The sequence below is a fragment of the Heterocephalus glaber genome, unplaced genomic scaffold (assembly GCF_053883595.1).
Source record: "Heterocephalus glaber isolate CG9 unplaced genomic scaffold, H.glaber_assembly_v1.0 deba00001531, whole genome shotgun sequence".
Lineage (NCBI taxonomy): Eukaryota > Metazoa > Chordata > Mammalia > Rodentia > Bathyergidae > Heterocephalus > Heterocephalus glaber.
The window spans coordinates 18564614-18590420 of record NW_028258329.1 but is presented as its reverse complement, the minus strand read 5'-3'; the positions used below and the strand labels follow the sequence as shown (position 1 = coordinate 18590420).

At 40.8% G+C, this 25807-nt stretch overlaps 1 protein-coding gene and 1 non-coding gene across 2 annotated transcripts in view; both read right to left on the bottom strand.

Annotated features, from left to right (window-relative positions):
• Ticrr (TOPBP1 interacting checkpoint and replication regulator) overlaps positions 1-25509 on the bottom strand; it is a 46697-nt gene extending 21188 nt beyond the window's left edge. The window contains exons 1-13 of the mRNA XM_004852766.3: positions 24272-25509; positions 20774-21053; positions 19179-19417; positions 17954-18188; positions 13524-13653; positions 8103-8242; positions 7036-7254; positions 3880-4031; positions 2836-2936; positions 2456-2549; positions 2282-2361; positions 1883-2122; positions 1005-1101 (exon numbers count right to left, since the gene is read on the bottom strand). Of these exons, the coding sequence (XP_004852823.1) occupies positions 1005-1101; positions 1883-2122; positions 2282-2361; positions 2456-2549; positions 2836-2936; positions 3880-4031; positions 7036-7254; positions 8103-8242; positions 13524-13653; positions 17954-18188; positions 19179-19417; positions 20774-21053; positions 24272-24934 (2670 nt within the window). The 5' untranslated portion in view covers positions 24935-25509. The remainder of the gene's footprint in view (positions 1-1004; positions 1102-1882; positions 2123-2281; positions 2362-2455; positions 2550-2835; positions 2937-3879; positions 4032-7035; positions 7255-8102; positions 8243-13523; positions 13654-17953; positions 18189-19178; positions 19418-20773; positions 21054-24271) is intronic.
• LOC147824882 (small nucleolar RNA SNORA23) lies at positions 8602-8786 on the bottom strand. Its single transcript, XR_015441866.1, has one exon. It is a non-coding gene; the product is annotated as a small nucleolar RNA SNORA23 (small nucleolar RNA).
• Positions 25510-25807: the final 298 nt, after the last annotated feature.

Below are 25807 nucleotides of genomic sequence, written 5' to 3'. Positions count from 1 at the left end.
GCTAGCTGGAGTCCTATATGCCTCACTTATCTGTATGTCAAGTTCTTTTCCCCTTCTTGGGAAGTTTTCTGCCATCACTTCTGTGAACAGTTTTTTTATGTCACCTGCACTCTCTCCTCTTTCTTCATTGACTCCAGTCAGTCTTATGTTATTCTTCTTTGCATTGTCTAGCAGCTGCTGGATTGATTTCTCATGTTCCCTTACAATTTTAAAGCAATTTTTCTTTTCCTCCTAATTGCAATCTTATCTTCTATATGTGAAATTCTATCCTCACATTGGTTCATTCTGCTGCGCAGACTTTTGATGGAGTTTTTAATCTCTTGGAAATCTGTTTGTATGTGTTTTATGGATTTCATTTGTTTCCTATGTTGGGATTCCATCATGTTCCTCAGATCCTCTATGTTTTTATCTGTGTCCTCTCTAGATTTATTAATCATGTCTTGCACCATGAGCAAAATCTTTGCTGTTATCTGAGTAATTATTTCTGATTTCATTTTTCCCAGATCCTCTTTTGTTGCCAGTTCAGAGAGTCCAGGTGGTTGAGTATCAGAGTGTTCCATCTCATTTCCCTTTGGGGTTGCTGTAGGTGATCTCGAAGTCTGTTTTTGAGGCTTGTTTATGTGTCTTATTTCCACAGGGGTGGGGGTAGGGTGCTTCTGGCACCCACGAGGCTCACCTTCTCTGCCCTAGGAGCTTGGGATGGCAGCGGGGGAGCTTCCTTCCGGGTGCTGGGACCGGCTCAGCTTCTTGGCCCTAGGAGCCTGGGATACAGGCAGGGAGCTTCCTTCTGGGTGCTGGGACTGGCTGAGCTTCACTGCCCTAGGAGCCTGGGATGGAGGCGGGGGAGCTTCCTCAACCTGTACTATTTCTGTATCCAATTCCATATCCATTTCAATGTCCATTTTCTAAAAGTGAGAGACAGCTTTTCATTCTTATTAATAGCATCAACTCAAGCTGGAAGGACTAACTTAGGTTGGTGCCATTTCCTATTTGAGAATACTTACATTTTTTGTAGCTCTCTTGGATACTTTGGGAATTTCAATTTGTCGAAGATTCTGTGAAACTTCTGCAAGGCTTTTATGTCTTATTAGTGCATTTTTCCTTTTAAAAATAGAAAGAAACTAGTCAAGACATACCAGATAGAAGTACATGTAGTTAAATTTGAATGGAACCAGGGTCTAAAATAAAACCTTATTTTTTAAATTTATGTATACCAGAGATTGAACTCAGGACCCTGTGCTTGCAAGGCAGGCAGTGGCACCATTGAGCTAAATCCCCGGCCCATAAAACCTTATTTAAATAAAAGTCAATTGTCTTGCCGGGCGTGGTGGCACATGCCTATAATCCCAGCACTCAGGAGGCTGAGGCAGGAGGCTCACTGTGAGTTTGAGGCCAGCCTGGGCTACAAAGTGAGTTCAGGGCCAGCCTGAACTACAAAGGGAGAGACCCTGCCTCAAAAAAAAAAAAAAAAAAAATCAGTTGTCTAGGTACTGGCCTGGATTTATATCAAAATGAGTTAACACTAGAATTTTCAAAAATAACTACTATAAATTCAACTAGTTAAAAGCAATGAAAAGCATCAAGGAAAATTGGAAAAGTGAGCCAAAACACAAGGCTTATTTCATAAAAGCCTCCTAGTTCCTAGAGACCCCATGTGGACTGTAAAGAAGGGCTTTGTGAACTACAAAATAAGCACTATATTCCCACGGTAATAGTGGCAGATGCTGCTCGGCAGGAACTTGGATAGTTGGTTTCTGTGATTCAGACTTAAGGGTGACTTAATTCAGTTACATGGATGAAGACAGTAGACTATGTTTAAACTCGCCCTTTGAACCGTATGACTAACAGTGCAAATGATATCTTCCATGCCCTGTGTGCTCACCTCCTCTTCTTGGCTGATCTGGTCCGGAGCTCCTCCAGCTGGTCAGCTTCAGTGCTGCCTGAAACTGATCTGTGAGCACTTGATGGAAGAGGCACGGAAAGAAGTGGGGATTTACTCTCTTGAGTCATGGAGTCATCACTAAAAAAGTCTGTGGGAAGGATGCCAGCCAGCTTCTGAGGAATCTCAAACCCAAGGCTGTTGTAAAGCTTCCCAAGTGTCTCTGGGATGGAGTCAATGTACCTGTGGAGAAGATTGGTTAGGTATGGAACAGTCACCAACTCATATCTCTGTTCCTCTTCAACCAGCATGAGAAATGGTTCTCACAGTCCCATAACTTCAGATAACATCATGTGTACTTCTTGGTAAGACAACTTTAGTGTGAGTAGCCACCAGACTTACAATTTCAAAATCTCTTCCAGAAAATTTGCTAGGTATGCTGAATCCTCAGTTAGACACACTATGCGAAGCAAAGCTGTCACCTGAAAGAGATTTTAGAAAACTACCATGTGCCCTCTGCAAGGCCACTGAAAGCACAGGGGTCCATTCCCAATGGCACTGAGTACATATACTTGCCTCTTCCACTACTTGCTCCATCTCCTCTGGGTTTTCTAGTATGGAAGGGCACTGTAGACACATCTCCAGACGAAGAAACACCTGAAGCTGGCAACTTGAGAGACAAACAGACTCGGTCATGTCTATGTTGACTGCCCACTAACTGAAACCCTTCTTTCAGCACAGATATTTTATATAAGAAATAAAAGATCAGGAAGAAGAGTCATCGCTTTCTGCAAACACTGATGTCTTGTTAGGTAACAAGTGACATATTAGGACATCTTAAACCATCAGCTACAGAAGGATCTCCAAGCAACTGGCAATCTTAAATAGATTCCAACAAATGTTACAGCTTTGTTTTAGAGTAAAATTTTAAAATTAAGTAGAAGAAAGTTACTTACTCTCTGACTTTGTCTTCCTTATCCAGTTTTTTTCCTAGATTCTGTCGAAGATTTTTGCTAGCTTTTAAGAGGTTACTTTTTATGTGATTCAGGCAGTTCACCTAAAAATACACAATTATTATATAGCAGGATACTAAGTTACTTATCATTATTTCTAATTTCTTTCACAGCTGACTAATGCCCTAAGAAAGAACATATACCCCCTTACAAATTTCCCTTTTCCTTCATTTGAATGAAAAATAGTGAAATGAGGGCCAGGGATTTAGCTCAGTGCTTTCGCGGCCTGCTGCGCAGGTGCAAGGACCCAAGTTCAATCCCCGGTACCAAAAAAAAAGAGTAGTGAAATGAATATCATTTTTTAATATCGCTAAAAAGAACATGGTCAAAAAGGATTTGTGAGCATGTGGACATGGACATGGCAACCTGCAAGCTGAACTGTCCTAAAAGGAATGTTTCACAAAATGGAGATAGAGAAGTGTAAGTATTATAAACAACTCCTGTTTACTTTAGAAGGACCCCTGCTTTTGCCAATAAACATGAACAAAAATAATGAAATCTTGGTCTACAATAGTGGTTTACAGCACTGCCAGGCATAGCATCTAGGGAGTTTTAAAAATTATAGATGACCAAGTCCCAACTCAAGCTGTTAAAAAAAAGAAAAAAAAAGCAATGAGGGTTAAAAACCAATAGCTTGGGCTGGGGATTTAGCTCAGTGGTTCCGCTGCCTGCCTTGCAAGTGCAAGGACCTAAGATCGATCCCTGGTACAAGACAAAAAACAAAAAACTAATGGCTTGATTTGTGCAGCTACCATGCAGTTCAGATGAGGACAGAGGACAGGTCTTTCACTAGGTGAGATACATGTAATTATCCCCACTCACCCATTTCTTGCCCATCTTCTAAGAGCTGGAATTGCACTCCTCCCGTGCTCATCTATCCATATTTGGCTCATGGACAGCACAACAGACACTTTCCAAGACATGTGAACAAACCCACCACCAACCAAGCAACCACTGCATCTATTAATAACACTCAGACTTTCTTACTTCTACTTCCTTGGCGCCTTTCAATTTTAGGAACACTTTAATAGTTGAGATCATGTTCTGAGCACATGAATATAAAGTGACTTCCCCTGTGGCCACAGCCTTTTGGTAATTTTCATGTATGTAGGACAGTAGCTCCTCCTCAGTTTTAAAATCTGTGAAAAAAAACCCCTAAAATTAATTACCACATTCAAGTTATGTAAGCCAATGGTTGTCAACTGGGGGAAGATCTTGCCTCCGAGGGGATATCTGACTAGGTTTTGTTGTGGCAAGTTACTGCTGTTTATGATTCCAACTGTATCATACTGTGGAAAAGGAAAAACTAAGGAGATGGTAAAAAGTGGTTTCCAGGGATTAGGGAGAAGGCAAGAATGAATAATTGGATCACAAATGATTTATTTCTACGAATTTCCTATTTCTACACATTTTGAATATTCAACATCCTTAGTAATTCTGTTCTGCTACAATAGACCCGTCTGTAACTGAGATGACTGCATTAACCTTCTATCATTTAGAGTTGTCAAAATTCCTTTGTAGGGCCAGGGATTTAGCTCAGTGGTTCTGCCGTCTGCCTCACAAGTGCAAGGTCCCGAGTTTGATCCCCAGTACAAAAAAAAAAAAATTCCTTTGTGGTTCTGCCAATTTTTGCATTTTGGGGGGGGGGGTACCAGGGATTGAATTCAGAATCTTGCACTTTCAAGGCAGGTACAGTTGCATCATATATTTTTGAGCCTTTTTTGTTATTGATATGAGTTCATAATTGCTTATCTTGTGACTGTCTTTTGTCAATGAGCAATAAATTTATTTATTCCTAATGACTTTGTACCGTGAAATTTATGTTGCTTAGTATTAATAGATATACCAGCTTTAAAAATTCAATCAGATATTTCTTCTAAATAAGTTTTTTGTTTTGTTTTTTTTTTGGTACCGGGGATCAAATTTAGGACATTGTGCTTACAAGGCAGGTGCCGTGCCACTGAGCTAAATCCCTGGCCCTGAAATAAGTTTATAATTGTTATGATTATTGGTAATATACATGTATATGTGTAGATATATATATATATATTTTTTTTTAGACAGGGTCTTGCTTCATATTCAGGCTGTCCTTGAACTCATTATGTAGCCCAGGGTGGCCTTGAACTTGTGGCAATTCTCCTGCCTCAGCCTCCCAAGTGCTGGAATTACAAGTACGCACCACCATGCCAAATCCAGCCCAATTTATTTATTTATTTATTTAATTTTGTGACAGGCTCTCACTAAGTTGCTCAGGCTGGGCTGGAACTTGTGACCCTCCTACTTCAACTTCCCAGAGTGCAGGGATTACAAAGAAAATCTTTTTAGTAAATGTGAATATAACAATCAGTCTATAGTTTCTTTAAGTAGCTTCTCAGGGTACAAGTTCCTTTATTTTATTGAATATTTACCATTTCTTTTTTTTCCTATCCCCATTCCATATTTTCAAAAGTGACCAGTTTAAAGAAATCTCTGCAAGTAATGTTGTTGGTATTCTTTTTTTTTTGGTACCGGGGATCGAACTCGGGTCCTTGTACTTGGGCAGCAGGCGGTGAAACCACTGAGCTAAATCCCCGGCCCATGTTGGTATTCTGATTGGGATTGCATTAAACCTACATGTCAGTTTTGGGAATCTGGCCATTCTGTCAGTGTTGGTCCTGCCTATCCAGGAACAGGAAATGCCTTTCCGTTTTTCCTCTTTGATCTCCTTTTTCAGAGTACTGTAGTTTTCATTGTAGATGCCTTTCATTTCCTTGGTTAGGTTAATTCCTAAGTATTTAATTTTTGTTGATATTATTGTGAATGGTATTTTTAAAAATTTCTTTCTCGGTGGGTTCACCAACACGTGAACCAATGGAACAGAATAGAAAAACAACACAGAAACAACCCCGGACAATTCAGCCACCTGATTATTTGACAAAGGGACCAAAAAACATACACTGGAGGAAAGTTAGCCTCTCTAACAAATAGTGCTGGGAAAACTGGCTACCTACATGTAGAAGATTGAAGCTAGACCCATATCTCTCACCATGTACTAAATTAAAATCAAAATGGTTCCAAGATTTAAATATTAAAACAGAAGAAACCCTTAACCTGCTGGGAGATGAGGCATAGGCAAGTACTTTCTGAACAGAACCCCATATGCACAAAAGAATAACATCAAGAATCAACAAATGGGAACATATCAAATTAAAAGGTTTCTGCACAGCAAAGGAAGCAAGCAACAGAGTAAGGAGACAACGTATAGAATGGCAAAAAAATTTTGCCAGCTGCATCTTAGACAGAGGATAAATACCTACAATATATAAAGAACTCAAAAATATTAGGACCCCCCCCCCCAATAAAAGACCCAATCAAAAAATGGGCAACTGAAATGAATAGAAACTTCTTAGAAGTGCAAATGGCCAATAGATACATGAAAAACTGTTCAACACTGCTGGTCATTAGAGTAATCCAGAGTAAAACAATACTCAAATTCCATGGGTGTCATCAAGAAATGGAATAATAACAAATGCTGATGAGGCTCTGGGGTTGGGGAAAGACCCCTTCTACACTGTTTGTGGGAATGTAAACTAGTACAACCACTACAGAAATCACTATGAAGATTCCTCCAAAAACTTAAAACAAATTGATTCGACCTACCTATTCCCCTATTATCTTCCTGAATGAATTAAAGTTATCATATTACAATGATACATGCATACTCATGTTTACAGAAGCACAATTCATACCAGTTAAATCTTGGAAGCAACCTATATGTCCATCAACGGATGAATGGATAAAGAAAATGTGACACTTATACACAATGGAATACTACTCTGCTTTAAAGGATAAATTTGAGTCATTTGTAGGAAAATGGATGCACTGTGAGTCCATAATGTTAAGTGAAATAAATCAGACACACAAGCCTAAATATCATATGGTTTCTCTTATATGAGAAACCCAAAGTAGTATAAGTAAAATCAAAGAGCAAAATAAAAGATAGGTAATAGGAAATAGGGAGATAGACCTTTTGCAAAAGGGAAGGGAGAGGGGAGAAGGGGAAAGAGATGTAAAAAGAATTAAGATGTGTCATGTACATGTACCAACTACCCACAAAGTTTTAAATAAACAAACAAACCAAAATGCTTTGGAATGGAGGACTACCTTTTGGTTTAGAGCTTCTTAATGATCTTCCTCTGTCTTCCAGTTTATCTGTTGTTCTTCCACTGACTGTCTTTTGGATCACTTTCTCCCCAGCCACATCAGGGCTGCCATCTGGGTGTAACTTCTGAGCCTTTACATTCAGCCTTGCAACATTCAACATCTTTAGGGAACGGCACATGGTATTCATCTTCTGCCTCACTGGAGTGCGAGGGATGCCTCCTGCCAAAATGACAGCAGGGAAGAAATGTCAACTAACTCTCCCTTCTGTGGAATCAAGAACTACTTTAATTCAGTTACCATGAAAGAACAATGAAGTGTACCCCTTCAAAATGATCGGGATTAGGTAGTTCTTGCATCTTTTTCTACCCAAAACACAGGTTAGAAAGAGTCCTTATAATTGATATTAAGAAACTGAACAATTACAGGTGATTAGATGAAGGCAACAAGGTTATGATGAAACTTTTCTAAAAGACAATTTAGCAGTCTGCATCAAGAGCCAGTTTTCATATTCTTTATCACAGTAAACTGTTCTTAGAAACTTCTGCTAAGGGAAGCACTCAAACAGCAAATTATATGTGTGATGTGTATATATATATATATATTTGGGGGGGGGTAACCAGGGATTGAACTAGGGACTTTCTGCTTGTGAGCCAGGTGGCAGAACCACTGAGCTAAATCCCCAGCCCCTGTGTGATGTATATTGTAGTATTATTTATAATGAGAAAAACTAAAAACAATCTAAATGTTCCACATAAGAATTTATAAATTTTGTTAAACAATGAAGTAGGAAAAAAGGCAAAGAAGCAGATGAACAAATATTTATAAGTAGAATATGAAGTTGTATTTAAATTTCTACTACAATTAAAAATGAAGGTAATTTAGTAGGAAGGACTATGGGTGATTTTTTATTTTAATCACCATGGATTTATGATTATTTTCAAATCTGAAATATAAGAATTTGGCCTTATTTATTTAGTTACCGTTTTAACCTCATTTCAGGGAATGTCAATCTTTTAAAATGTAGTTTCAAAAGACTGCCCTAAGAAACAGCCATTCTATGCGCTTACGTTTCTTTTTGCTGTCTTCTTGGTTAGCTACAGTAGATTCTTCCCGAGATTTTCTCTGGTAGAACTCAGACAGGCAATGTGTTAATTCACTCTCAGTTTTGGAAGACTGTTCCTTATTAGCTGAGGCATCCTGTAGTGACCTGTAAAGTCAAGATGTCTAGAATAAAACAAAATTCTAATTTTCCAAAATGCTTTGTGAACAAAACAGGAAAAAAAAAAATCTGTCATCCTCTTAAAAGCTAATCAACAGCTATCCTCACGGGGTGCCTTCAAAAATAGTTCTTAGGGGCCGGGGATTTAGCTCAGTGGTTCTGCCGCCTGCCTCGCAAGCATACGTTCTGAGTCCTGAGTTCAATCCCTGGTACAAAAAAAAGAGAAAAAAAATAGTTCTTAGGAAGGAAAATATCCCTTCTCTCATTTTTTTCCTTTTTTAATAATATAGTTAGTGACTTTAGAGACCTTACAATAAACTCCCCCAAGCTAATCTCTTCCCAGAGTTCTGTGTGTGGGAATTTGGAGGCTGGCCAGTGGCAGATGTGTCCAAAAGGACAACACTAGACCAGTACTATGATCCCAAGTTACTCTCTGGCTGTATGATGTTTGTGTGGATAGCAAGATCTGAATGCAAAACACAAGGCAGACACTGCTACCAGACACAGATGGAAACTATGCATACAATACAACAGCCATTCCTTCTTTCATTTTTGACTTGACCAAACTCAAGGGTCAAAGCTGCTTTGTCCATAAAACTATCTATATATATAATACTGACATTTCTTCACAAAGTAGTATACACATGTAATTATGACAATTACTTCACACCTGGACTTCCACAGTTTTTAAACTCAGTTTCCATACCTTAAAGTACAAAATAATGTAATCTACTATATGGAATATTGTAATCACTGGTGAATGATTCTTTTGCATTGTAAAAAACTAATGTGGGATTGATGAGAAAAGGAGGAAGTTGAATAGGTGGGATGTTTAGTGATTGAATGTTTTTCCACCTAGAGCTAAAGATCAGTTGCCAGGGAAATTATGAAAAGGTACAATATTCAAAAATGTATTATTGGGCCGGGGATTTAGCTCAGTGGGTCCGCTGCCTGCCTCGAAAGCACAAGGTCCCGAGTTCGATCCCAGTACCACAAAAAAAAAAAAGTATCATTTGCATCTCAATATCTCCTATTATCTGAGATAATCTGATTAAAAGTGGGAGGAAGTTACAGTGCCACTGGCTGACCAGCAATCACTAATCAGAATATGTGCAAGGCTACCAGCTCCATGCACGTGGCTGGTCTGCAACAAATCGATTCTCAGTATACAGTGTGTCTTTTAACAGTGGGAGCATTTGCTAGTTTTTCATTTTGCTGTTAAGTTTTCAAAACATGAACCCTGCAACTAGGAAAAGCATAGAATACAAATAGACAAGTATATACCTCTCACCAGGATTAAATACTTGGTAATGGTTTCTCATAGCTGTTTCAGATCCTTTTCAAAGAAGTTAGGAATGTATTTTAGGCATGCCTAAAGCTCCACCCCATCTCTTCCCACCTTCCCCACAGGAATTCCTAGATTATGTGTGTATCTTAGACATGTATATATAACAAAACTAGGATAAATTGCTACTTTATGTTGTAAATTCTACATAAATATCATACCTTTTCCAATTGTTTGTAGTCAATATATTTTGCAGTTTTTCATGCGTATATAAATAGCTCATTTATTCATTTTTACTAATCTATATATAATATTTTACTATATGACTATGTTGTCACATTATCCATTTCCCTTCTAAAGGTCAGTTGGTTTTTATTACATTTTCACTATTAGTGACTGGTGGTGCTCACTTCGGCAGCACATATACTATTAGTGACTGGTGGTGAATAGGTTTTCTTGTATCTGCCCAAGTATGCTTTAATGTAGAAGTCTAGAAGTGAATTTCTGGTTATCAAGAGTATGTGGTTTCTGCTTACCAGGAATTTTTAAATTGTTCTTTAAAATGGTTGTAAGCATTTGTACTTCCACCACCTCAAGTTCACATTTTCCTAGGTGCTACTATCAGCTTTATTAATTTCTGATAATCTAATGGGTACAAAACTGAACTTTTTTAATTTTTATTTTTTAATTAATTAATTTTTTTTGGTATAGGGATTGAACTCAGGACCTTGTGCTTGCCAGGCAGATGCAGTGCCACTGAGTTATATCCCCAGCCCTGAACTTCTTTTATTATGGTTTTAATTTCTGTCTGCCAGAGCTGAGTACCTTCAAGTGATTGGCTGTTGGATTTCTTCTAGTGAAATTTGCTTGCTGGCATTCTTTGCCAAATTTTTAGTTGGATTGTTTCTATTACAGATTTTTAGGAGTTCTGTACTAATTTGGAGAGTAAGCCTTTATTTGCCTAAATAGATTGCAGCTACCCACATCTATGACTTGTCTTCATATTTTAATAATGACATTTTAAAATTTGCTATAGTCAAATCTATCAACCTTTTCTTTTACGGTTTGAATTTCTGTCTTAAATAATCCATCCTTAATCTTGGGCTTTTTTTTCTTCTAACAATTTTTTGTTGTTGTTCCGGGGATCCAATTCAGGACCTTGTGCTTGCAAGGCAGGCACTGTGCCACTGCGCTAAATCCCCGGCCCTTCTTCTAACAGTTTTAAAATTTTGCTTTCTTCACATTTCACTGTTTATTAAGAATTTATTATTGTATACTCTGTGAGGTAGAAATCTAATTTCTATCTTTTTTCTTATGGGTAGCCAATTGTCATATCACCATTTAGTGAACTGGACCTATATTTTCTCTGCTGTTGGTCACTGTACGTTTCCATATGCACACAGGTCATGTTTGGACTCTACAGTTTTGTTCACTGATCTATTGGTGCACCAATGGTGTACCACCTTATTTACACTGTACTCTGTGGCAAATCTGCATATCTCATGGGGGAAGCGCCTTGTTTTGATCTTGGACCTTTATTCTTATCCATTGTCTGTTAAGTTTATTTCTAGGTACTTTATTTTTGGTAGTGGTGGAGATCAGACTTATGGTTTTATACATGCTAAGCAAGTGCTCTACCACTGAGCCACACCCCCACCATAATTAATTTGTTGACATAAATTATAACCTTTTTTATAATTAAACTAATTGTTATATTAACATATATTAGCTTTATACATTGATTTCTACATACAGCAATACTACTGATTTCTCATAACACTTTAATCATTTATCTGTAAAAGAGTTTGGATTTTCTATGAAGATAACCATACTGTTTTCAAATACATTACTATGGCGGAGGATTTAGCTCAGTGGTTCCACCGCCTGTCTTGCAAGCGCAAAGACCAGAGTTCAATCCCCCATACCAAAAAAACAAACAAATACATTACTATTTACACCTCATGAAAAATACCTAGAGATAATTTTAAAAAATATATAGAGCAGCTGGGTATGGTGGTGCCTGTCTATATTACCAGCACTCAGGATGCTGAGGCAGGAGGATTCCCTCAAGTTCAAGGCCAGCCTGGGCTACATAGTGAGTTCAAGGCGAGCCTGGACTACATAGTGAGACCCTGTCTCAAAAAAAAAAATAAGAAAGAAAAGAAAAAACAGTATATGGCAAATTTGTACACTGAAAACTATAAAACATTGAGGGAAATTAACATAAGACCTAAAAAAAATTGAGAGATATATAATGTTCATGGAGCATAAAACTCAACATTGATAAGAGGACAGTTCTCCCCCAAATTTACCTGATTCAATGCACTCAGTCAAGCCGATTCTACATTTTTAATGAAAATACAGGAGATCTAGAATACCCAAAGCAATTTGAAAGGCAAAAGAAAAAACAAAAAAAGTAAAGTACAGAGTACTTACTCTACCTGATTTAAAGATTACTACAAGTTACAGTATGTGGCACTGGTATGTAATATTGAAAACATTGTGGTATTAACATAGTTTCTAAGCTCTTTCCAGTGATGCCAACATTTTAGAGACTTAGTGCCCCAACTGCAACCCAAAACCCATTTATTTATTGCAAAGTGCCAATGCTGCAATTAAACCTGAGAACTGAGGTTTTAGCATAGAAAAAACAACTGTTATCCAATGCTTGGCTGCTGGGATGACTTGGCTCATGTGCCGACAGACAGGGCTATGCCTGCTCGCTGTGGCATGCCTGCCACAGGTTCATCACCACTGCTCTTTTCTCTCTAGAAATAGGTCTTCACAATAGTAATCAACTGATTTTTGACAGAGGTGCCAAGTAATTCAATGAGTAAAGGATTGTCTTTTAACAAATAGGCATGTATGGTGCAATCAGCACTCTGAGAAGCTGAGGCAGAACAGCAAGTTTGAGCCCAGCCTGGGCAACTTAGTGAGATCTTGTCGCACAATTAAAAAATAAACAAGGGTTGGGGATGCAGCTCAGTGCGAAGGCTCTGGATTTAATTCCCAGTACCACAAAAAGGAAAAAAAAATGGAACAACTAGATATTTCTGTGGAAAAAAATTCCTTAATCTTGCCTCTCCATAAAGATTTTTGTTTGGCCAGGGATTTAGCTCAGTGGTTCTGCCACCTGCCTTGCAAGCGCAAGGTCCCAAGTTGGATCCCTAGCACCAAAAAATAAAAATAAAAGATTTTTGTTTATTTGCTTTTGGAGACATGGTATAATCACTATGTAATTCAGGCTGACCTTGAACTCATGGCAATCCTCTTGCCTCAGGCTTCCAAGTGCAGGGATTACAAGCCTGTGCCACCATGCCCATCAATAACAGAATTTCTCCTTTTGGGGGGCACAGGGGGCTTGCTACGTAGTAGTTCAGGCTGGCCTTGAAATCACTATGTAGCTCAGGCTGGCCTCAATCTTGTGAAAATCCTCCTGCCTCACCCTCTGGATTGCTGGGATTGTAGGTGTGCACCAACATGTCCAACCTTATCTTCTACATTTCTATTATTGTGCTCCTTTTCCCTAATTGTTAGATCTTATTTTAGTGTACTTGGTTTGACTTTTCTTTTGAGGAGGGTTGACTTTTCAAAGAGCTGTCTTTAGTTTCTATTGTTGATTACTGTTGTTTGTTTTACTTCTGTTCTGACTGTTTTTATGGCTTCCTTCATTTGGGGAGGGGGATGTAGTTTAACTCTCTTTACTACCTGTGTTGGATTCTTAGTGATTTTTAACTTTTTTTCTTTCTGGTACCAGGGATCAAACTCAGGACCTTGCACTTGCCAGGCAGGTGTGGCATCACTGAGCCAAATCCCTGGCCCTTAACTTTTTTTCTTTCTAAAATTCAGCTGTACTATACAAGTTTGCTACTTTCTATTTCATTGATATGTTTATATTTTAATTTGACAAGTGTAAGCCCACATGCAGAAAACTGAGAGTTGATTCTAATAATTAATATGCAGAGAAATAAAAAAAAGTTTTACCAAAATGACTCCATCAAATTTGAACTGGCGCCACTGATGTTAGAGAAAGGAAACCACTTCTCCAGGACAGCTGGGCTCCAGGGAGTTGTGCGGTCGAGCTCCTGCTGAGCCCACTCTGGAACAGGGGGAGCTGCGCCAACACAGGGCAGGGGTAGGACAGGAGAGGAGACATTAGAACCAATGCAGAGCTCTGGGGACCTGCTCCTTCTCTGGACTGCCTCCCAAGAGACTTAAAAGTGGCTTCTTTAATAACATTTATTCATCCCCACCACCTACTACTACAGGCCAACATTGTCTATGAAAAATGCACAAGCACAATTTAACAGTTTTTTCTTGAAGTTCTTATCAAATCTCTTCATCTTATTTTTAAGATGTTCCTCTAAAAACATGGTTTAAAAATATGCTATTTTTCTATTCTTAAAAATTTTCCTCTTTTTTAAAGGCTTTAGGACAAGAATAAATAATACAGTGATATAACAGCAGCATAAACCTACAGAATGTGACAACTGGGGTACATTAAGAGGGTAAATTTGAAATAGTATGATGTGGCATTGTGTTGTGGAAAGTAAGAGTAGGTTTTCTTAAAGCAAGCCCGAGGCTGTGGGTGGACAACACTAACAAACTTCAGTAAACTCCGTAATTCTGAGAGCTCCTTATGGGACCTCAGACAAATGAAATTCTATATATCCATGTACTCTCAGAAAAAAATCCAAATACTTAAATGTACTCAAATTCAACTTGAGACTTTCCAGTTCTAGGCGCTATTTCAGTGGGAGATTACAGATAAATAAGACACAATGTCAACTCTGAAAGGAGTTCCCAGTGTCAGAAGGGTAGAAGTCACAAAGTCAGGTACAAATGTTAGCACACACTAACTCACTCTAGGCAGACAAGGGAGGGCGCTAGGAGAAAGCGGTACATAGGCTTGGTCTGATGCATGCTTAGAGCTCACCTGGACAGTGTGCTGGGGAAAGTGGACAATAACACTGATTCACACCCTCCAACTATCGGCCAGGCCACAGCACAGAGTACTGGTGAAAATACTCTGATTCTTCTTTTATCACATTCCAAAATACAATTTCCAGACCTGCTTCTAAGACTATCAATAATTAAGCTATAGGGATGGGGATTTAGCTCAGTGGTTTCGCCGCCTGCTGTGCAAGCGCAGGGACCCAAATTCAATCCCCGGTACCAAAAAAAATAATTAAGCTATAGTCTCTATAGTCTGTTCTACTACAGTACTAATTTTCTATAATGCAAATAGCCTAGACACAATTGGCCATCAAAGTAATGTCACCTGTACAAAGTATTACAATGTTTTGGTCGATATGTGGTCATTCCTAAAGGGTTAACACTTAACACCCAGTAGCAGCAGCTGAATTTGAAGTAGACTAACAACCAAATACAAGAAGCCAGAGCAACAGGGTACCATACCCTTCAGTCCGCACTCTTCTTGCCTGTTTGGCCATTTGCTCTTTCTGGAAAGTGCTTACTATGTAGTTCTCTATTTTTGTCACTGTCCCATGTCCCCATACTACCAAAATCTCAACCCTTTCTCTCACTCCCTCCCACACATTATCTTCACCTTTCTTTTCAAAGGACAAAGATATATATTATGGAGTTCACATACTATGAATTTAGTGGCTCTTTTTAATTGAACTAGGCTATTCATTAGGATTGCTATTAGTTTTTGTCACTACCAAAGATTTTGAGAAGTCTGTCCCAACCCTAGTTTTCTCAAAGCTATTACTGTTAGAATAAGACTTTGTAGAATTATTTTTTTAAATAAAGAAACCTCACCATCACATTATAGCATAAATTCCTGTAATTCCATTTGCTACATCACATTAAAAAATTCAGGGGTGGGGATTTAGCTCAGTGGCACCTCGCCCGCCTGGCAAGAGCAAGGTCCTGAGTTTGATCCCCTGTACGGAAAGAAAAAAAAAAAGAAAGAGAAAAAAAATTCAGACAATGGCAGCAAGGTCTGTGAGAATAAACACAGAAATAAATATCCCAGTTAGTACAACCTTTTCTGTCTTCTGTTGTTCTCACTTTCCTCCTTATTCTGCCTGATTCCATAGACAACCACTGTTATCCTTTTCTACTCCCATTTTGGAACCCATTTCCCTCTCTAGCTGCCTTGTCCTCACTTGGCAAAACCCCAACCCTGGCTACTCCAGTGCTTGGCCTGCTCTGTAACTGTCCACAGCAGGTGACCGTGGCTGAAGGGAAAAAAGCTTGCTCATGAGGGACCTCATTTTACATCTGTGACCACGGAGGCAACCTTGCTCATTTCCTGTCTCCAGTCCAGATCACACATCCTACTCTTCCCCCTCCTCAAGCGCCAATCCTCCCTTAAACCTTCACTGCCAGCCAATGACTGCTTCCTAGCTCACCAACAGAGTTGACAGAATCAAAAGAACCCCACAAACTCACATCTCTTCCACTCACCTCCCAGCAGCCCCCCAAATAGTTTTGCCTCCCCATCAGTTATCATAACTGCATGTTCCCAGGATCAACCTCTCCAATTGTACCTTCTCCAAGACCTCTTACCAACAATCCTCTTCCTCTCCCAAAACAGTTTTTGCCTTAGTACATCAGCAGGCAAGCATGCTACTATTGCTAAAAGCAAAACCAAAAACCTTGACTGCACTTCTCTCTGGCCACTGTCCACAGTGCTAATCTCTTTCCCAGCAAAGCAACTCCCGAACGTTGTCATGCTTGCTGTTTTCATTGCTTCATCTCATTCTCTCTTGAAGCTGCTCACTACTCATGTTTCCACCATCATAATTTCACCAACACGGGGGTATCCAGATCATCAGCAACCTCTGCATCGCTCGGTCAAATGTGAACTCCCAGCCTTCATCCTCCTTGACCCATCACGGAAGCAAATAACCCAACCCAGCATGTCCTCTCTTCACTTGGCTTCCAGCACATCGCATTCTGGGCTCTTCCTTCACCTCACGCCTGCCCCTTTTGTGTCTCTTTTGCTGCTTCCTCATCTCCAGACTGCTTTGTTACAGAATGCCAGGGTTTAGACTCTTCAACTACACTTACCTCTGTGGTTATATTAACCCACTTCATGACTTCACATATCATAGCTGACTCATCATGATCTGCAGTCCAGACAGACCTGCTGAATCCCACACATGCCTATCTGACTCCTCGTGCAGACTATATTCTGATGCCCAACTCAGACAATGTCCCAAACTCCTAATCCTCACCAGACCAGCTGCCTGGCTCTCCCACAACCTTCCTTGTCATGAAAGCTAATTGCTCTCCACTGGGTAGGCCCAAACTCCGCAGTCATTTTCAGTGTCCCTGTATCTCACAGCACCCGTGATCCACGAGCACATTCTGTTGGCTTTTCCTTCAAAATATATACAAAAGATCCAACTACTTCTGTTATCTGCATTGTTACCAACATCTCTTGCCTGGATTATTAGATATCTCTGATTGTCTCCTGCTATCCTTGCCTCTCTTTGGCCAATTCTCAACATAGCAGCCAGAGTAATGCTATTAAGACATAAGTCAGAGATTGTGTCTCTGTGGGAAGCCCCCAAAGGCTTCCTCTCTTACTCCCAGTAAAAGCCCAAGTCTTTTAATTCTTCTGTAAGGCCTTACACAATATGGCCTTCTGCTGGCTCTCCGCCCTGGCTTCCTACCACCCTCTTGGCTCCTTCCACCTCAGCCACAGGCGTGGTTGCTGTCCTGCTAACACACCAGACACATGTCCCTCTCTGAGCCTTGCCACGTGCTGCTGCCTCCATCGCCAACTCCTGCACTCCAGCCTTTGTAGTACAGGTCTTCTCTGACTGCCCCAACACTCTCCATTCCTTCCTGCCTGCTCTTTTATTTTAGCATTTGTCTTTCAAATAGATGATATGATGTTCCTTATTTAGCTTATTGTCTTATCTCTCTTGGCTAGACAGTGAGCTCCAAGAGAACAGAGGCCTTTGTCCATTTTGTTCTCTGATGTATTCCCAGTACTTAGAAGAATGCCTGATTGGGCTGGGATGTAGCTCAGCAGCACAGCGCCTACCCGGCAAGCAGGCACTCAGTAATCTGGTCAGTAAATGAGTGAATGGAAGAAATTTAAATCTACTTAGTATAATTAAGGAGTGTATCATATTAGTAATAATTTGACAATTTTCAAAATAGAATCACTACAATTTTCCATACAGTCTTCATTAAATATAATAAAAGCCAGGATTCACCTTATAACTTTGATTTCAAACTGGCTTCATAGACCCTTTGGCCTCCTCAGAAGTGCTTCACGATTTCTATAAATAATGCTTTAAACTGCCTGAAGTACTGAGCTTGCTTTTTCAATCTTATGTACTTGAGTTCTGACTGCACAGTATAAAGTTTTGATACTGAAAAAGATTGCAAACCACTCCAGACTGTTAGTTACTGGCTCAGAAGCTTACCAGAAGCAGCAGCATCTTCAAATAAATGATGAATCTGATTCAGCACACCATCCGTAACATCTGAGAAAAGGCACGCTGTATCCTGGGGGCTTCCAGCCACAACTGTATGGAGAAAATGTCCTTGGAATTCAGCCTCCTTGGCGTGGAGCACAGTGAGAATCATAGCACTGGCAGAGAGCGGGGAAAGGACTCCAGTGACAGGGGCCCACCCTTCACCCAGGTCCACACTGGCAACCTACAAAGAAGGACTAATTAGCTGGGAATACTGTTGTCAGTACGCCTAAAGAACATAGCTTAGTAAAAGAATAACTGGCTATTAGGGGTAGAAGAGAATTTACTAGTCATATAATCCTAAAGTTTTGATTTACAAATTTAAAAAACCTAACATTGCCAGGAATATTTACTAACCACTCATGTGCTCACTGAATCCTCACAACCACTCTGAGGTGGAAAGATTATCCTCACTTTGTGAAGGACAGAGGAAGGCTGAGGAAGAAGTAACCTATGCAAGATCACCTGTTGTATGGGGAAATGCTAGACACAACTGACTTCAAAATCCATGCACTTAAGAACAAGGCAACACTACCCAATCCAGACTGTCTGACTGACTCCTCCACCCAGTGCTCTTCGCACCAGAGGACTTGGCTCTTACAAAAGAACCCTGTCAGTGACCACCCCATCTTTCTCTGGGCTGTTCCACAACAGGACCCAGAATATAGGTGCTGCCTGAGATTATGGAGGCAAAGCAAAGTAAGAGAAAGAGTTTTCTGGAAGCTTATAAATAATCATCACTTTTAAATCTAATCTAGTTACACGTATGGTCCTTTTCAGAAGACATTGCTATGTTTTAACTATTATACCTCATTTCACAGTGTAGCAGCTTTTTCTTAAACGCTCATAAAAAATAATCAATACATAACAGAACATTTAAAAAATAATAAATCACCCATCACTTCACACTTAATACAAACATTTGGTTGAGCACGTTCTCTATGTGAATCTAAGAACTTAATTGGATCCAAGGTACCTGTAATTTTATAAATGGTTTCTTCACTAATGACATCATTATCACGATGCTACAATCGAGACAGCATTAGTCCCCAAAACATCATCAATTTCCCCAGGCTATTATGTGGGTCAATCCTTGGCATTTTATAAACATACTCATCACAAATTGGCAGGGTGCTACGAGACAAGAATCACACAGCACGTGGAGGACACCTACCAGATGCAACTCTTCAGCAGTCAGACTGCTAGCCAGCTGCTGAAATAATTGCCCTTGAGTTAATCTGTTCTCCTCTGGACTTTGTAGCATCCAGCTATTGGTGCCCAAAGTGTCACTCATCGGGAGAGACCACTGGACCATTGAGCCTTTTAGAAAAATTCTGACTGGGTTCTGAAAGTGTCTCTGATGCATGGCCAAGGGCTCTAGGGTGATTGCCCATGTTTCTTGAATCTCTTTGCCTGTGAGAAAAAAAGAATATTAAAAATTCCAAAATAAGAGAAATCATTACTAAAAAGAGATTTAATAATTAAAAACATCAGATTTTCAGTTTGGGTATTAGTATTGCCACTTAGTTCTAATTTCAGTGCTTACTGCTACTGTCAGCAAGCTACCACAGTCAAGTGTTAGAGCGTTATAAGAAAAACTATATCCAAATGGAACTATAATGGCAAGATGTGATGTCAGAACTTCTCAATAATTATAACTTAGAAATACATAGTTAAGGGCCGGGGATTTAGCTCAGTGGTTTCGCCACCTGCTGCGCAAGCTCGAGGACCTGAGTTTGATCCCCAGTACCAAAAAAAAAAAAGAAAGAAATATGTAGTTAAGCTAGGGATGGGCCGGGGATTTAGCTCAATGGTGGCACCACCTGCCTTGCAAGCACGAGGTCCCAAGTTCGATCCCCAGTACCAAAAAAAAAATGTGGTTAAGCGATTTTTTTCAGTGCTAGGGATCAAATCCAGAGGCTCATGTCCTCCAGGCAAATGCTCTAGACACCACTTCTTAAGCCCACAAAATATGTCTTAGGAGGAGGTTAAATTCTGAAGACTGAATGATGAACTTGCTTCAACAAAAGTACTCCAAAATTCCTCTAAATTCCACATAGCATACAACAGTTTAATGTACCTCTATGCAGATTTAGGAACAGGATTCACCATACAGAAAATCACAAGGTGAAAGAAATCTATGAAGAGAGCCGGGGATTTAGCTCAGTGGTTTCGCTGCCTACTGCGCAAGCACAAGGACATGAGTTTGATCCTGGGTACCAAAAAAAGAGGAAATCTATGAAGATTCCAATGTGCTGGCTTTTGCCAGCATCAATTTGGGATTTTGTAGAGTAATTTATTTCTTCTCTAGTTAATCACTGCCTCTCTACAGTTTTCAGTTTATCAATCTCTTCCAAATGGAAATACAACTAAACACTGATGTGCTTGGGTATCTGATAATATTACATTTCTTTGGGAACAGCCAGGAAACTCTTAAAAAATCATTCACATGTTCTTTTTTTACACATGACCTGATAACTGTACTGTACTAGAACTCAGTCCTTTCCTGGGGTATCTCTGATTTTGCTTACACATTTTTAGATTCTTTCAATTACAAGCACTGAGTGCCTAGGCTGTGAACAATCTAAAGAAGTTAAAAGCATGGACCTTGAAGAAGCAAATGTGCCTAAGATTTTAAAACCTCCAAAATATTATTTGCTTACCTTTGTTTGTTTGTTTGTTTTGGTACTAGGCATCATACTCAGGACTTCATGCTTGAAAGGCAGGTGTGGTGCCACTGAGCTAAATCCCCAGCCCTTATTTGCTTACCTTTAACAGGGAGAAATAATGTTCCCTCCACCCGTGGAAATGAGGATTCATACACAGCGGAATTATAGAGCAAACAGTTTAAAGTGGCATCAGTTGGCAAAGTTGAAATCCACGGAGAGAGGTGAGAGTCACTTGACATCTTTCCTTCACCGCCAAGTATCATCTTCCCAGCTTTACTAACACCCCAGTTAAAAGTTTCAGGTGGCAAGACAGTGCCTCCTCCTTCGTGGAGCAGTTCACAAATTGTCCAGTACCCAACATGGTCTGGGGATTCCCACAGCTAAAATAAAAATGAGAGGCTCAGGTTAGTGTAAATTAGGCACTCATGAATAAAGGTGAAGGAAGTAAGGTTGATATCAATGTTAAAAGATCAAATTACATAATATATTTGTCAGACCAAACACAGGCATGGCCAGCATCCATTACTGTACAGCCAAAGGACATGATTACTACATAACATGCCTTTAAGAAAGCACTCATTTGAGAAATGGACTTCATTTATATTTTCTGTCAAGGAACTAAACTGGGTATAAATCATGAGGTATAAACTATTAAGAGCCAGAAGGGGTACAACTTTTACAAATTAATAAAAACAATTCTGTCTTATATAACATCAGGATGAACAGGTGTCCTGGAAAGAGGTAGGGGCATCTCAGCTAGTGTGACCATCACTCGGCCTTGTCCACTCATAGGTCTGAGTGATCAAACAAGTCCTCTCTGCTTTAACTGAAACCCTAGTCATCTCTTCTGGAATTCTTCTTTAGCCTACAGAAAGGCTGTGCCCTGTCTCTAACCCTTCCTTCTTTATTCTCCTTTTCTTCCAAATCACACATCTGAGCATACTACTTTCCAGAAAACTTTCACCACTTCCATAATAAAATAACTCTTTAGCATATCTATGAAGTCGTTCCCAACACATTATCTTCTATTTCCTCCACCCAGCATCCCAAATTAACAGGACAAGACTAGGGGAATCGAAGGACCCACCCTAGACTACTGATAACTATGAACTATGAATGGGAGGAATGTGATGTAGTCAAGGTCATCTGGGCAGTTCTTCCGCACAGATTCAGTAAGGCCAGTCCAAGAATCCAAGATCTTCTTAACAGTGCTGGCAAAATTGACAGATTAATTAGTTTATGATCAGGATTTTTAAAAACAGAAAGGACCGGGGATTTAGCTCAGTGGCGCTGCGCCTGCCTCGTGAGCACAAGACCCTGAATTTGATCCCAGTACTAGAAATAAATAAATAAAATTTTAAAAAATAAACAGAAAAGAAAGTATTAGAACACAACAGAAAATACCACACGTACAGTGATATTGAATGTAATGAGAAACTTTCCTTTCAATTATGCACAGCAATCTGAGAAATGCTATAATAGATTAACTAGTATTTGCTCCTCCCTTGTAAGGAGGAGAAAGATAAATTAGTTCAGAGACCACAGATCCTGATTGGGTTTTTTTCCTGCAAAATGTATACAAAATATTTGTTGAAATTGAATCAGCCAGAGGACCAGCCAGGAGGGAAAAATCTGCTTATCAAATGAAAAGTAAATCTTTAGTAAGAGTTTAAAAGGATATTAACTTTTGATTAAAAAGCAATATATAAGGGCTGGGGATTTAGCTCAGTGGTTTCACCTCCTGCTGCGCAAGCGCGTTCGATCTCCGTTACCCAAAAAAACAAACAAAAGCAATATATAACCATGACTTTAAAACAGCATAGAGCATGGTTACACTTGTCATTTGTATTTAAGGGTATGCAAATGTCCACCGGACTATAAGCTCCAAGAAAGCAGTTGTTTGGCTCCCTAAGGGTAAACCAGCCCACAGCGTGCCATTTTCTAAGTCTTATTTCTAGCCACTATTTGATATGATACAAATCCAGAATGAAATTTTTAATCTGATTTTATACCAACTACTCCAAGTCAAGCACTAACGTGTTGCATACTGGGTCTAACACTTGATATGCTGCTGCTTTAACAAATTTTAATTTCTACAATTCCATTTTTCTCAGCCATTGTTGTTTACCACCACCGTAAACATTTTGCCCTTTTCTTCTTTGACAAAGCACTGCTGCCTTATCTTGCATTTGCCAAGCCTTTTTTTGGCCTTGGAATATGAATGCACACTGGAAATCTTAGTACACTGTATCATTATTTGTTTTAAAAGTACCTGTTGATCTCCCACCTGTAATCCTGCAATTTAACCCACTCCTGGTTTAGTAACAGTGTATTTCCAATAGGTGAAATCACATCTTTCACCTGGCTGAACCACCTGCCAAAGCCTTCTCATTGATAGAACACAAGCCACACTTAACAACCTCGGCCAGACAAACTGGCCTCCTGTGCTTTCTGATTTCTGCTGCTCTCGCCATTGCTTAGTAGGGCTCAGGACTCCTAGCCTTTTTGTTTCTGAAACAAACTAAGCTCACTTCTAGCTCACATTCTCACACCTACTCTTCTCTAGGAGAATGTTCTTTCCAAATCTTCACATTCCTCTTCCTTCACCACTCAATTCTCTGCTCAAAAAGGCTTTATCTGACTACCACCCTCTATGAGTACAATGGCCACCTGGCCCTACTTCCACACCTCACCCCCATGCCCTCACCCGGCTTTCTTTTGTTCAAAGCAGGGTTGGAAATCCCATCACTTACCTGCTCATTCGTTTCACCTGTTAGCCTTATCTGTTTAATTCATTTTCCACATTAGAAGCTGAACTCCATTTCCACCACTATCTGCCTAGCCGCTAAAACAGGGTAGAATGTATCGTACTCAATGTAGCGACTCATTAATGAGTATTTGTTAACTGAATAACAAGACATGAGGAAAATGATGAAACTAAAAATACAGTGCTTAAAAAAGCAGGGGACTTCAATGCCTCAACAAAACCCTATTAGCCATTTAAGACTTTTAAATTTGTAAGCATGTATTCATTTGGTCAGCAAATATTTATGGAACATCCATAGTGTTCAGTGCACATCTGTGAGGGATACAAACGTGCAGTCTTTGAGCCATTTTTAGTCTAGATGGAAAGTGACTGATGTGCACAGTTGGAATATAAAAGAGAACTGTTATGTGAAAGAAAAAAAGCCTGGAAATTCAGAGCCCTTAAAGGCTGAATGAGGCTTGGACTGGCTTAGAAGGGTGAGCACTGGTGGTTCAGGCGATTGAACAGCACAAGTTAAGACAGAACAATCAGTCAAGACCTGGTGACCAGCTAGACTAGGCTCCCACATGCTGGAACCTACGTCCTAGGGAGGATAAATTCTGGGAAGGCAGAAAGGGCCCCAACTGGAGAGGACCTTACGCTTTACTTAGTGGGGACCCAGGCCCTACCCATGTGCTTTGGAAACTGTCCGAATTTTTGATCGCGGACTTTCCTAAGGGACCCGTGGCCATCCACGTTTGTTACGTTCTGGGTCTGGCTGCTCTGTGACAGGACTGTGTCCAGTCCTGAAGAGAGCCCCAAGCACTACACCCGAGACGCCTGTCGCCTTACCTTGGACCACTCGGTGGTGTCCACCCAGAAGAAGGTGATTTTTCGGGCGACCATGACCTCCTGGACTCTCCTGGGCAGCAACTTCTCCATCACCTGCTTGGGGGTGGGCGGCAGGCGCTGGGCCTGGGCCTCGCACCCCGACACGAACTGCACCAGCTCCCTCTGCGAGTGCGGACAGGGCGCTAGGAGGAAGACGGCGTTCACCAGGCCCCCGAGCGCGGACTCGGCCTCCTTGGCCTCGCTCTCGGCATCCAGGAGTCTCCGGCCGCTGCTCCTCAGGATCGGCTTCGTGGGCGACGTGATCTCGGGCCGGTCCCACTGGTAGTCTAGCAACGTCTCCATCAGGGCGCTGTGCATGTGGCTGGCCCGGGCGGCCGGCCCGGGCAGATGGGCTCCGGGCGCGAGACCCCCAAGCCGGGCCTCCAGCTCCTCCTCGAAGTAGTCCCAGGAGAGCGTCCCCAGCTCGCGGAAGTCGGACGTGCGGGAGGGCCGGCCCCGCGCGCCCTGGGAGTCAAAGAACTTGAAGGCCCAGTGGACCCTAGCCAGGCCGAACCGGCAGCCCAGGTAGGTGAGGAGGCGCAGGGCGGCCCGCCGGGCCGAGCTCTGGAGAACGGCACCACCCGCCGTGTCGAGAAGCAGCATCACTTTGTGACAGCAGGCCATGTCGGCCGCGCCGCCCCTAGGGGCTGCAGCTGCGGCGCGCGCCCCAGTTCCTGAGACCCTAGCCTCAGGGAAACAACGCCATTGACTTCTTCCCTGGTCAAAAGTCTCCCGCGCTCTCCGAGAGTTGGTGCTATTGGCGGAGCTAGTTCCCAATGTCAGCTCTCATTGGCTACTTATCCTACGAAAATAACGTGGCGCTTTCATTTTTGACGCTGATTAGTAGGGCGGCGGAGGAAATCCTTGCTTGATTGGTGGAGAGCGTTACTGTGGGCGGGACGCTGGGTTCCGGGGGGAAAAGTGAACATTCATTGGTCCGCGCCTTCGTTTTAAAATTTAAAGAGGTGGGCTTGGGGGCGTGTCAAGAAGTTTCTCCGGAGCTGGAGGCTGGTGTTTCAGCGCTTCTGCGCAGGCGCGGGTGTACACCGCCGGAGGGTCCGGGATGTTTTTACTAAGATTTTGAAAATTTAGTGCCGAGAGAGAATTTTGAGATAGTTTGAAGCAAACTGGTTTTAAGCAACACCCTAGGGCTTCTCTGGAATGGAATCCACTGGCAAAGGCTTTAATTTTTCTGTAAATTTTAAAGAATTATTAAAAAATTAAAATGTCACTCCTTTTGCCGCAGTAACTTGTAGTTTATCTGAAAAAGCTAACCAAAGAGCCAGATAAAAGAGGTATGCACATCCTTTGCATGATGTATGCACATTTGTATGCACATACAAATAAAAGTTGTATTTAATTTGAGAAAATTGGAAACATCAGCCAAGTCACCCACTTCCCTTCTCCTGTCCGGAGACTCACGTTGATATCAGAGATATGAAAATGTGCTTCTGAATCTATGAATGGATGAATAGAATATGGTATCTGGAAAAAAGA